The 14,308-nt window shown below is 40.3% G+C and overlaps 1 protein-coding gene across 1 annotated transcript in view; it reads right to left on the bottom strand.

Moving 5' to 3' along the window:
• Positions 1–1,981: 1,981 nt before the first annotated feature.
• LOC117322734 (usherin-like) overlaps positions 1,982–14,308 on the bottom strand; it is an 82,544-nt gene continuing 70,217 nt past the window's right edge. Inside the window, exons 57-66 of the mRNA XM_033877673.1 lie at positions 13,825–13,932; positions 10,451–13,444; positions 9,838–10,037; positions 9,509–9,604; positions 8,692–8,936; positions 7,976–8,196; positions 5,917–6,096; positions 5,470–5,807; positions 4,892–5,113; positions 1,982–4,086 (exon numbers count right to left, since the gene is read on the bottom strand). Coding sequence (XP_033733564.1) covers positions 4,000–4,086; positions 4,892–5,113; positions 5,470–5,807; positions 5,917–6,096; positions 7,976–8,196; positions 8,692–8,936; positions 9,509–9,604; positions 9,838–10,037; positions 10,451–13,444; positions 13,825–13,932 — 4,691 coding nt within the window. The 3' untranslated portion in view covers positions 1,982–3,999. The remainder of the gene's footprint in view (positions 4,087–4,891; positions 5,114–5,469; positions 5,808–5,916; positions 6,097–7,975; positions 8,197–8,691; positions 8,937–9,508; positions 9,605–9,837; positions 10,038–10,450; positions 13,445–13,824; positions 13,933–14,308) is intronic.

The following is a 14,308-nucleotide window of genomic DNA, read 5'->3' as shown; positions in this document are numbered from 1 at the left end:
TAAAGATGTTGAGTCTTTATTTTGAAATGATCTAATTGAGGTCGGATGGCAAGGCAGTACAGAGATAGGCTTGTAAGTATGTACATAACCAAACAACATCCTCACTCTACTGACTTCATTAATAATCTAATTGAGTTCGGATGGCAAGGCAGTACAGAGATAGGCTTGTAAGTATGTATATAACCAAACAACATCCTCACTCTACTGACTTCATTAATGATCTGATTATATATATGATTATCCTGAAACTTCATACACTTAGTCATAACCATGATTTCTTGTATAAACCCAGGTATCACCTACCTGGGCCCAGTTGTTCAAAAGTTGATTAGCTTAATCACTTGATCAGTGAAAAAGTAGGAAGAAACTGAGGGGTGTTATAGTTTCGTAAAATTTTGTCAAGTTTGTTTTAACAGAAATGATTTTATCAGGATTTTAAAATTGTTGTTGAATTGTGATTACCTTAATCACCTTTTGAACAACTGGCCCCTGGAGTCAAAAAATGGGGTCATTACCTTTTAGCTGGTTATTTCCGTAGGGTTGATTTTTTCGCTAATTCGCGGGTCATAGATGTGATTGCAAAAATTTTATCCGTGTATTAATAAGAAAAGCATAAATATCATCAGCAATATAAATGACAATTAACATCTGCATTGTTACTTGCAAGCATGTTCATATTGAATTATATCTCCTAACTTATGGTATATTGGCAAGTATGATTGTTAAGAAATCATTGTTTGCAAATTAACCAGTTAAAGTTGTGCTGATATATCCATGTTCCGCCATTTTTTGAATCACTATATAGCATTTTGAAAATCACCTATGGAAATACCAATGACGGATATTATCTGCAAAAATAATATATCATGTCTGTGGATCACATAATTTATTATGTGTAAATTTTTATAGTAAAAATTGCTATGTTTTTTTTTTAGAATTTAAAAATAACCAGCTATATGGTATTACTATACACGTAACTAGATTTTCAATGTCTTTGCTCTACAAACTTCATTATTTTCATAGTCCTGGAACTCCATCCACTTTCTCATAACCATCATATTATGGGCAAATTTGGGATTCAACTTCCTGGGGTCAAAATTAAGGTCATTGTTACTACAAATGGAATATAAATCACTACTCTCACACCATGTTATTACACTCCGAGATATTATCTCCAGACTTGTTACACACACCTATATATATTTACCATTGTATGGCACTGCCACTATATAACCCTACCAATTCAGTTGCAAGTTCACCAGCTTATGAACTGCCAACTGAAATTTGAATTTGAAAATTTCAAAAAAAAATCGCACGACAAATAAAAAATCGCAGATGGTAAATATAAGCATTGAACGGCTTTCAGTTGGCATTCATAGTCAATATGAATGCCAACTGGACAGAGGCAAACTCGCTAGCGCTTCATGGAATTTGCCTCTGTCCAGTTGGCATTCATATTGACTATGAATGCCAACTGAAAGCCGTTCAATGCTTAAATGACCTCTAGACTTGTTACACTTCCATATATGATCTTTAGACTTGTTACACTCCCAGATTTGAACTTTAGACGTGTTAAATTCTCAGATATGACCTCAAGACTTGTTACACTCCCAGATATAATCTTTAGACTTGTTACACTCCCAGATTTGACCTCCAGACTTGTTACACTCCCAGATTTGACCTCCAGACTTGTTACACTCCCAGATATGACTTATAGACTTGTTACACTTCCAGATTTGACCTTTAGACTTGTAACATTCTCAGATATGACCTTTAGACTTGTTACACTCCCAGATATGACCTCAAGACCTTCAGAGATATATGATGAGATTTGAATCCTGTACAGGGAAACTCTTGGTGTTAAGTCTTTATTCATCACAATGCCTAAGCAGTTCAGCTTTAACACTTAAGGTTAAGTGTTTCTCCAAACAAGCAGATAAAGGCTAAAAATTAGAAGTAAGTAACAAAGTTACAAAAAGTGATTATTGCAAAACATTTTATTATAAACAATATCATGAAAATAAATATATGGTGGAATGTAGTCAACACATAAAATGTTCATTAAAAACAATATTGCACAAACTTATGATATCACATCAACTGTCATTTATGATTCAATTACATGTAATATATAACTTCAGTTAATACATGTATATATTAACTTTACAGGTGTATTTGTACAGTTACAGTCAGAGATGGGAAACATGTACAAAAAAACTTAAATGTTATTGTATAAAATCTATTAATAATGGGCATTGTAAAGATAGACTTTTAAGATTAATGTGAAACCACAATTAAATATCCTCCTTTGCAGGTCAAAAAATTACTGTCCACAGTTTTCATATACAAGGTATATACAGCTGGGACTATAGATACATTGAGATGCCAGGTCTTCAGGTATTCTTGGTCATGTTTTACAGGTTTTATAATTATTTCACTTTTTCAGTTGAATTAAGATGTCCATGAACGGTGGGTCATATTGTATGGAAGGTTTGTTCCTCCATACAGGTATGCTGGATGTGATTTATATCTCGTTAAGTCCGTGTAATCAGACATGTGATAAGTCAGATTTATATCTCGTTAAGTCAGTGTAATCAGACGTGTGATAGGTCAGATTTATATCTCGTTAAGTCCGTGTAATCAGACATGTGATAAGTCAGATTTATATCTCGTTAAGTCCGTGTAATCAGACGTGTGATAGGTCAGATTTATATCTCGTTAAGTCCGTGTAATCAGACGTGTGATAGGTCAGATTTATATCTCGTTAAGTCCGTGTAATCAGACGTGTGATAGGTCAGATTTATATCTCGTTAAGTCAGTGTAATCAGACGTGTGATAGGTCAGATTTATATCTCGTTAAGTCAGTGTAATCAGACATGTGATAGGTCAGATTTATATCTCGTTAAGTCAGTGTAATCAGACATGTGATAGGTCAGATTTATATCTCGTTAAGTCGGTGTAATCAGACGTGTGATAGGTCAGATTTATATCTCGTTAAGTCGGTGTAATCAGACGTGTGATAGGTCAGATTTATATCTCGTTAAGTCGGTGTAATCAGACATGTGATAGGTCAGATTTATATCTCGTTAAGTCGGTGTAATCAGACATGTGATAGGTCAGATTTATATCTCGTTAAGTCAGTGTAATCAGACATGTGATAGGTCAGATTTATATCTTGTCAGTGTAATCAGACATGTGATAGGTCAGATTTATATCTTGTCAGTGTAATCAGACGTGTGATAGGTCAGATTTATATCTTGTCAGTGTAATCAGACATGTGATAGGTCAGATTTATATCTTGTCAGTGTAATCAGACGTGTGATAGGTCAGATTTATATCTTGTCAGTGTAATCAGACGTGTGATAGGTCAGATTTATATCTTGTCAGTGTGATCAGACATGTGATAGGTCAGATTCTTAGGTGTTAATCACTCACAGAAAGGTAGCTTCTTGTCGAGAGCTTGACTATAATCCTCCATATACTAAATCGCACTGTTCTAGATCTATTTTAAGAAATCCAAGTAACCTTGACCTTAGGAGTTGGTTTAATCACTACTTCATGCCTGTAAATAATACTTAACCGTATCACCTTGTGAAATTTTAGGAATCCTTAATCTCTACGTCCTTAATTGAGATAATCCAGATGGACACGTGATATATCGGCCCTAATCAGCCTTCATATTAACAAGACATAAGGTCCACTTACCACCAGTAAATGTATCTACATTTAAGTTTTGATGTATAGTGTCAAATTCTCATCATAGATACAACACACATTTACACGAAGACACAATCTCAATTTACAGTACGGTAGAAAGTAACATTTTCCTCCATTTGAATAATCTATCGGACATAAATACCTGCCAGTATTACAGAGTCCTACATTGCAGTCTGTTGATATCGTCCCCACAGACAATTACATATAAATTACACACTGTGTAAACACAATATCAAAGTTAATATATAAATCACTTTAAGGCAGGTTGTTAACGAGAGGAGATCAGAGGTGGGTATCTGTAAACACTGTCTGTTCCTTTGTAATGCTATAGGCAGGTAGGTCACCACTGTCATCATCTCTCTCACCAAACTGAAACAATGAAAAAAGTCATCAACAATAGGCAGGTAGGTCACCACTGTCATCATCTCTCTCACCAAACTGAAACAATGAAAAAAGTCATCAACAATAGGCAGGTAGGTCACCACTGTCATCATCTCTCTCACCAAACTGAAACAATGAAAAAAGTCATCAACAATAGGCAGGTAGGTCACCACTGTCATCATCTCTCTCACCAAACTGAAACAATGAAAAAAGTCATCAACAATAGGCAGGTAGGTCACCACTGTGATCATCTCTCTCACCAAACTGAAACAATAGAAAAAAGTCATCAACAATAGGCAGGTAGGTCACCACTGTCATCATCTCTCTCACCAAACTGAAACAATAGAAAAAAGTCATCAACAATAGGCAGGTAGGTCACCACTGTCATCATCTCTCTCACCAAACTGAAACAATAGAAAAAAGTCATCAACAATAGGCAGGTAGGTCACCACTGTCATCATCTCTCTCACCAAACTGAAACAATAGAAAAAAGTCATCAACAATAGGCAGGTAGGTCACCACTGTCATCATCTCTCTCACCAAACTGAAACAATAGAGAAAAGTCATCAACAATAGGCAGGTAGGTCACCAGTCATTATCTCTATCACCAAACTGAAACAATAGAGAAAAGTCATCAACAATAGGCAGGTAGGTCACAACTGTCATCATCTCTCAACAAACTGAAAAAATAGAAAAAAAGTCATCAACAATAGGCAGGTATGTACATACATAGGCTATACATTACCAGTTTGATATCAGATCAAATATTGATGAATATTTTTTAAAATCTTACCAGCGTGCTTTCTCTTCCCTTTTTCCAAAGATAATCTATATCATCATCATCTAATGCATCATCAAAATCATCGTCATACTTTGATCTTGAGGATGAGGATTCAGGACTGGAGTTGAGATGCATCATGCGCCTGTTACTGAACACAGGATTGGTGATTCCTTCCTCTCGTGAACTAAACATGTGACCCTGCTTACTAGCATGGTACGGCCTACCAGACATTTCCTGGAAATAACATATGTACATGTAGTTACTGGATGTACTTCAGATTCCTTATGATATACAATGTAATTTTATTTACAGAAAACAAGGTCAATAAGTTTTCAAAACTTGTCCGATATTTCTTATTTATTTCTATTAACACATTACACCCATCTAATCTAAAGGTGGGTTATTAAAAGGTATTTATGTTGGTCTGTCTTGATGGCTCTCAGCCCCAGCTAACAGAACTCAAAGGAACCCCAATGTGAATTTAAAGCAAGAACTTAATTTTGTAATTTTTGGGAGTTATTAATAAATGAAGAATGCCCAGGTATACAATACCCAATGTCAACATTTCCTGCTATTGTAGTTAAACTTACTGTTTCAAATATACTGTCATCACTACTGCTGAATGTGAATGGTTGTGACTCCTTCCTGTGTCGTGGACGAAGTGGTGTTCGCTCACGAATGTATGGACGGCGACCATGGATGTGTCGGAGACAGAGAGCGATGATGATGAAGATAAGGAGGACAGTGATGAGAACAAGCAGTACAATGAACCAGACTTCTTGGTAGAACATCTTCTGGATGAGCAGTACAGGGGTAGAGGTAGGCTTAGGGGTAGTACCAATGTTATCAATGGCATTGGGGTCAAAGATAATTGCTGGTGACTCCACCTGTCCAGTCTCGGTAATGGCTGCTATCACAAACTCCATAGCTGTGATGAGAAAATTATAACATTCAGTTTATATCATAGTGTGTTTTAAGTGAAAAAGTCACAGCATTTAAAGTTGGCGAATATATCATGTAATGAAATATGGACTTACTTCGACCCTGCTCAGTGTTTGGGAGTTGATGGATGAAGCTGACCCCACGAAACACCACACGTCCATCAACCAGCAAGATGAACTCACGTAGCTCCCCCAGGAGGTTAAAACTAAGCAGCCAATCAAACACTGCTGTTGTCCCATTCATGTACAGTAGTGGGAACTTTACATACTGCGGCGCTGAAGAAAGAATGGTGAGTTATACCAACATGTACAGTAGTGGGAACTTTACATACTGGGAGGCTGAAGAAAGAATGGTGAGTTATACCAACATGAACAGTAGTGGGAACTTTACATACTGGGAGGCTGAAGAAAGAATGGTGAGTTATACCAACATGTACAGTAGTGGGAACTTTACATACTGGGAGGCTGAAGAAAGAATGGTGAGTTATACCAACATGTACAGTAGTGGGAACTTTACATACTGGGAGGCTGAAGAAAGAATGGTGAGTTATACCAACATGTACAGTAGTGGGAACTTTACATACTGGGAGGCTGAAGAAAGAATGGTGAGTTATACCAACATATACAGTAGTGGGAACTTTACATACTGGGAGGCTGAAGAAAGAATGGTGAGTTATACCAACATGTACAGTAGTGGGAACTTTACATACTGGGGGGCTGAAGAAAGAATGGTGAGTTATACCAACATGTACAGTAGTGGGAACTTTACATACTGGGAGGCTGAAGAAAGAATGGTGAGTTATACCAACATGTACAGTAGTGGGAACTTTACATACTGGGAGGCTGAAGAAAGAATGGTGAGTTATACCAACATGAACAGTAGTGGGAACTTTACATACTGGGAGGCTGAAGAAAGAATGGTGAGTTATACCAACATGTACAGTAGTGGGAACTTTACATACTGGGAGGCTGAAGAAAGAATGGTGAGTTATACCAACATGTACAGTAGTGGGAACTTTACATACTGGGAGGCTGAAGAAAGAATGGTGAGTTATACCAACATGTACAGTAGTGGGAACTTTACATACTGGGAGGCTGAAGAAAGAATGGTGAGTTATACCAACATGTACAGTAGTGGGAACTTTACATACTGGGAGGCTGAAGAAAGAATGGTGAGTTATACCAACATGTACAGTAGTGGGAACTTTACATACTGGGAGGCTGAAGAAAGAATGGTGAGTTATACCAACATGTACAGTAGTGGGAACTTTACATACTGGGAGGCTGAAGAAAGAATGATGAGTTATACCAACATGTACAGTAGTGGGAACTTTACATACTGGGAGGCTGAAGAAAGAATGGTGAGTTATACCAACATGTACAGTAGTGGGAACTTTACATACTGGGAGGCTGAAGAAAGAATGGTGAGTTATACCAACATGTACAGTAGTGGGAACTTTACATACTGGGGGGGCTGAAGAAAGAATGGTGAGTTATACCAACATGTACAGTAGTGGGAACTTTACATACTGGGAGGCTGAAGAAAGAATGGTGAGTTATACCAACATGTACAGTAGTGGGAACTTTACATACTGGGGGGCTGAAGAAAGAATGGTGATCAAACTATAGATTGGGTAAATTTGTCATTTAATTCTCAAAACAATACAAAAGTATTAGGGGTTATTGTAAAGTTTGTATCCTTAATTGATCCCAATAGGTCCTTTCAAATATATCTTCATATATCTAATAATTTCTTGAAATCATCACAACTAGAGTACTGATATGTCAGAAACATAACTGGAGTGTTACATTGCAATTGGCAATAACTGAATTTCTATATAGTTACAGTGACCTTGACCTTTGATCTTAGAGCCTGAAAAGCTATCTAAGACTGTGCTTTCTTTGAGGAACACTTGATAAAGTTAAGAGTGCAATTGACCCTACAAAACTCAAGATATGGTGCATTAACTGACTTTCTATTTATAGTAACAGTGACATTGACCTTTGACCCCCGGGCCTAAAAAAGCATTCTTTAATGAAGCAGGGAATAAATTCTACCCAACAATTGATGGACAATCTGATAACAATAGGATACCATATCTCAAATGTGAGGCCCTTATAATAAAAACCAGGTGTCTTATTGTCAATGATATACCTGTAGGCTTTGTCTCTGCTCTGACCCAGGTAGGGAAGTCCACATAGCCAGCCTCGTTCTCTGCCTGTATCTGAAACTCGTAGGCTGTGTAGGGCAGCAGACTCACTATGGCCCTCTCTATGGCTAAACCGTCAAAGGCTATAGAGGGGTCGCCCACCACACATGCCTGAAGAAATGGCTGGTCTGTCGGAGGACAGGCACTCCGCTGGTAGATCAGGAACCTGTTGTAACAACAAAAGACCAGTCTGTGTGATCATAACAGAATACAAACTAAGAAGGATTTACACGGTATTAGACTGAAAAAACATCAACCGAGGGATCAATGTACCTGATGATGTCACCGTTTGGACTTGTGGAATGGGACATACCTGATGTCACCGTTAGGATATGTGGAATGGGACATACCTGATGATGTCACCGTTTGGACTTGTGGAATGGGACATACCTGATGTCACCGTTTGGATTTGTGGAATGGGACATACCTGATGATGTCACCGTTTGGACTTGTGGAATGGGACATACCTGATGTCACTGTTTGGATTTGTGGGGTGGGACATACATGATGATATCACTATTTGGACTTGTGGGATGGGGCATACCTCATATCACTGTTTGGATTTGTGGGGTGTGACATACGTGATGATGTCACTATTTGGACTTGTGGAATGGAATATAACCGATGATGTCACTATTTGGACTTGTGGGATGGGACATACCGGATGATGTCACCGTTTGGACTGGTCGGGTAGGACCATCCCAGTCGGATGGTTGAGCTGTTGGTATCCACCACTCGAATGGCCCCTAATCCTGTTGGTTTGGCAGCCCGTGTCTTAGCTATGGCGGGCCCACTGGTAGCACAGCCCCCTCCAGTACAGGCCTGGGACTGTAGGGCGTATCTGGTGAAAGGCATCAAGGCCACATTCTCCCCAACTGTTTGTGTTAAGGTCTGACTGCTGCTTCCCTGTGGTCACAAAATGTCTACTCTAAAACATGTGGCATTTTATTTCAAAATTCAATAAACCCTGGAAGAAATACATCTTTAAAACTGTGTATTTGATATAAGTCTCCACAATGAATTGTTATGGTATTGTTGAACTAACAAGGATGGATAGTATTGCAACAGCAATACAAAGTCCCCTGCCTGAGCTAGAAGTGCATCTATTCATTTCCCATTTTTTTTTGAAAAAGGTTTTTTGAAAAAAAAAAACAAAAACAAATGTGGGATGCACAACTACATGTTATACTGATCATGTATACCAAGTTTTGTTCCTCCTTTCTCACCTCAAAAGGGGTGAAAGATTCTATTAGTCTCCCATTTTCACTGGTAGGAGACTGATAAACAACTTTCAGACACTAGATAGTATTGGAGTACGGTGTCTCCCCTATGTCATTCTGTACAGGACATGAGATCACACCCTCTATATACAGTGCAATTCTTTCTCCCCACCCCCCAGATCTGACCACACCATCTGATTGTTAAGATATTGCATTTCAGAGAAACAGAAATAGGGACACAATTTGATATAAACTTACCATGGTACCATTGACTAACACTGCATAGTAGCGAATCACTCCATTTGGCATAGTCGGAGGTATGATCGTCATGGTTATACTGGTAGCTGTGGTCGACTACAGTAAAAACAAACATATTACATTGTGTGGATACATTAGAAACTATAACTGTGTTCACATAAACATACTGTGGGAATTTCACTGAATGAAATCTACATCTCCATCACCAACTAAGTTTTCTAATGTAAACTTTCAGTATTACAGCTGCTTGATACCAACTGGAACTTTTTTTGAGGTATACACCGTGAGGTAGCATACCTCCTTAAATGAAGCTGACCCCAGTAACTTACATTGATGATTGGTGGGCTGAGGCCTTGTGGAGGTCCTTCCTTTGTAGTGACCACTGACCATACGCTGCTGACTTTCCCTGCACGATTGACAACAGTGACCATGTACTGGTATTCTGTAAAGGCCAGGAGTGTGTCGTCAAGGTCAGAGTAACGCAGCAGACTGGAGTTGTACACCATGGCTATCTTACCGTATGAGGTACCTATAACAACACAATAATTTTGTTTCCTGTTATGATATTGTGTCACACTGTTTTGTTTTTCTGTTTGGATAATAACTATTAATTCCGACACACTGGTTCATAGTGTTCTTCAATAATAAAACTTTTCAGAACAAAACAGTAAGTTCAACAGTTAAAAATGAAAACACAGTAAGTAAATAATATATTCATACCAGGTATCTAGATAAATTATCAAAAGAAATTGAATCCAGAGAACTATTTTTGTGTTGAAAATTAAAATACAGTCAATATCTAAGCTGATCAATCCCAAGATCAACCTATCAAGTTGGAATACTATATGTAATAATTTTTTATTTTAAAACCATCAGATGTTCTTTCCCAAAAAGAGAATAATAATTACCCAAGTAAGATACATCCTTTCCCTATGTCCTCACCTGTTAACTCCCTGATCACCTGTCGCCTGTATACCTCATACGATACAACAATACCATTGGGCTTCATTGGTGGCTCCCAGTTAATGAGTACCCCTGCATGGGCCCCATCCTGGTCTGCGAGGGCCAACAATTTAGGGGGCATTTGCTCCTCAGGAGCAGCCTCAAGGGTACGGACAGTTGTTACGCCACTCAGCTCACAGCCTCTATCAGTACATGCCTTTACTCGGAAGGAATACTCAGTCCAAAATTCTAATCCTGGCACAATGTAGCTGAGGATTTCAGGGCCAGCAGAAAACACAACATTGTTGTTCTCAAACACTGTGTAATTTCTGATTGGTCCATTTGGTTGTACAGGTGGTTGCCATGTAACTTGGACAGAAGTTGACGAGAGAGCCATCAAAACTGGTGGATTCAGACCACTTGGTGAGGCAGAATATGTGGTGGCTCTGGAAATGAGACTTTCTACACTACCCTTCCTGTTGCGTGCGATGACAATGTAGGAATACTCGGTACCAGGTTCGAGGTTATAGTCTACATAACTAGTCCTAAGTGATCCTGTCACACTGATACTCTCTGTATATATCAACTCCCCATCTCTCCGCAGATCGTACGAGCTGATTATGCCATTCGGGTATTTTGGAGCTCCCCACGTGATCTCTATAGATTTGGAACTGATGACCTTGAGTATTGGGGCATTTAGACCAATTGGTATGTCATCATCTGGTCGACCTTTGACCTCACCACTGTCAGTACATCCTCCATTTGTACATGCTGTCAGTATAAAAGAATACTCTGTATATGGTGTTAGTCCTGTCTGAATGTGAACAGTCGCTAGTCCAGAATATATCATCATATTATCCATTTGAAGTTTAAACAGACTGATCTCCCCATTAGTGGTGAGTGGACTCTGCCACTCCAGCCTGAGGGTAGTGGAGTTCCATGTGTTGATGGTAGGTGGGGAGACTAGCAGGGGTGCTGTTTCCTTGGTGCGGAAGTGAGTGGGGTCACTAGTGGTACAGCCCCCCGCCGTACACGCTGTAACTTTGTAGCTGTACCAAGTGTATGCCAGCAAGCTGGAATCAATGAACTCCATAGGGTCATTGACAGTGAAGCTGAGAGGCACACTGTTGTTCCTCTGTAACTGGTAACTCTGAAGTATCCCGTTGGGTTGGGAGGGTGGTACCCACTGTATGTTGAGGCTGTCCTGATGGCCACTAATGAAGGAGACTGTGGGTGGGGCTAGCCACTCAGGGGCAGCTTGTGTAGTGAACACGGCCGTCCAGGAACTCTGTATAAAACCCTTAGAATTACTGGAGCGGATGCTGTACTGATACTCTGTGAAGGCCTCTAAGCCTGTGTCAACATATTGATACCTGTCCTGATCAACGTTTGTCGTCGTATACACTACCTCGGAGGCGGACAAACTTCGACGTACCACTCGAGTCTGGGATCGTCGCAAGACCTCGTACATGGAAATCTTACCATTGGGACTGACTGGTTTCATCCATGTTATGACTACATTTGATGACGTGACATTTCCAATGACAGGTGGGGCCTGGTCATCAGGTTGAGTCTCTGCTGTGGTGAAGGTGTAAGGAGGCCCCATTGTACATCCTGCCACTGTACAAGCTTCCATTTGCACATGGTAATCTGTGTAGGGCTGAAGTCGACGGAATTCAAATTCCCTGTTCAGACCTTTGTACAAAGCATTGGCAGAGCCTACCTCATAAATGTTATAGATGGATATGACTCCGTTGGGTTTTCCAGGGATATCCCATTTCAGTATTACAGATGTGCCGGTACTGATCTTCTCCACCACAAAACCTGCCAGTCCAGAGGGGGAGGACTGAGCCGTCTGTACCAGTACCTTGTCTGAGGAGGTGTTCCCTACATTGTTGTATGCCAACACATGGACATGATAGTTGGAGAATGGTTCGAGTCCACTGATAGACGTTGTCAGGGTGTTTGCTGACACCTGGACCATCTGAAGCAGTGTCTCCTGTGTGGGGTCGTTGCTGAGGATGCGATAGTGTATAGTGTACATGGTGATAACACCATTAGGATTTGCTGGAGGTTGCCAGGATATATGGAAGCTGAAAGCCCCTGTAGAGTTAATAAAAGGCTTGATCAATCCGGCTGGTATACTCTCCAATGTTCGCACTGTCGTCCAGGTGCTTGACACGTCTCCTTTAGAGTTACCTGCCACCACCTTGTACTCGTAGTTGGTGTAAGGCTGGAGATCCTGGCCAGCATGTCTAATTGTCATCACATCACCCATGACCCTGTTGATGAGAAGATCTACTGTTGTGCCAGCCTCCCTGTAGTATATAAGATACTGCGTGATCACACCATTTGGCTGTTGAGGCGAGGTCCAAGTCACATCCACAACATTAGGAGCGGTGGCCTTTAGACGTGGCGGTGCGAGGTTTTCTGGGGGTGCCTCCAGTGTGTTTACTACGACGGCTGGACCAGTAGCACAGCCATTAGATACCCCCTCCAGACACGCAGTCACACGCACCTGGTATTCAAAGTTTGGCTTTAACCCAGTCACTGTTGTAGACAAGTCAAGTCCCACTCCCTTGTCCACCTCAGAGTCTTGACCAGCATTTAACAGGACCCTGTACTGGTCAATCGGAATCTGTCCAGATACAATGGCATCCCAGGCTATATACACACTGGTGGCACTCAGCACAGTTACCTCCCGCGCAGCAGGAACATTGACCAATGCCGTGGGTGGCATGGTCAGTGTTGTCGGGTGGCTGCTGGTATTGCCAGCATTATTCCCACAGATGAGAAAGTAGTCGTATGTCTCCCCTGGTATCAGGAAGTCGTCTGTGGTAAACAGCCCTGGACCAAAATAGATGTACATAGCCCCTGTGGCCCATCGTCTCATTATAGAGTAGAACTTGATTATTCCATTGGGAAATCTTGGAGGGTTCCAGAAGACAAGGGTTGACATGGAACTGAGTACAACTACTCGGGGAGGTATGACACCTAGATACAAAATACAAAATATGTTAGAGGTGCTTGACTGCTGAACAATAAAAAGGTATCTTCTATAAGTAAATGGGAACAACAAAGAGATTAGAGCAACGCAAGGCGATGATTATAGGACCAGATTAGTACAAACAGTATTTACTGCTAATCATATTTTCTACACAATTTCATGTACATTTAAAAGGTTATGAAGGAAAATTTATAAACAGAACTACAAAGTTAGTATTGTTGCTGTAGGGGTGTTTTAGTTGCTGTACAGGTGTTTTGCTATGATATATTTCCCCGACCATGGCTGGTTACAGAGAGCACACTATCTTTTTGTGAAGAAGACAATGATTATATTACACAGAGAGCGTGTTTGAGAAATTTATACCAACCCTTTGGCAGATCCTCAAGGGTGCGTGAGAGGACAGTAGGACTGACCGTACAGCCTCCCTGGGTACACACCTCCAGGCTCACACTATATTGGGTGTATGCTGTCAGGCCTGAAACAGAAATCATGACTGTACCACAACATTACTGTCATATACATTGAAACTAAAACTAGAACTGTCGCCAGGATTTTTGACATAGTGACCTTAACCACAAGTTCCTGGTAAAGTAACATTGTGACCTTGACCGCGAGTTCTTGGTAAGGTAACATTTTGACCTTGACCACGAGCTCTTGGTAAGGTAACATAGTGGCCTTGACCACAAGTTCTTGGTAAGGTAACATAGTGACCCTGACCACGAGTTCTTGGTAAGGTAACATAGTGACCCTGACCACGAGTTCTTGGTAAGGTAACATAGTGGCCTTGACCAAGACTTCTCAGCAAGGTAAACAGTACAGGTTTTTGGCAGTTTTGTCAACATGGAGTATCC

This window comes from Pecten maximus, chromosome 3 (assembly GCF_902652985.1).
Source record: "Pecten maximus chromosome 3, xPecMax1.1, whole genome shotgun sequence".
Taxonomy (NCBI): domain Eukaryota; kingdom Metazoa; phylum Mollusca; class Bivalvia; order Pectinida; family Pectinidae; genus Pecten; species Pecten maximus.
The sequence above is the reverse complement of the archived record's forward strand: the minus strand, read 5'-3'. Positions and strand labels throughout refer to the sequence as shown.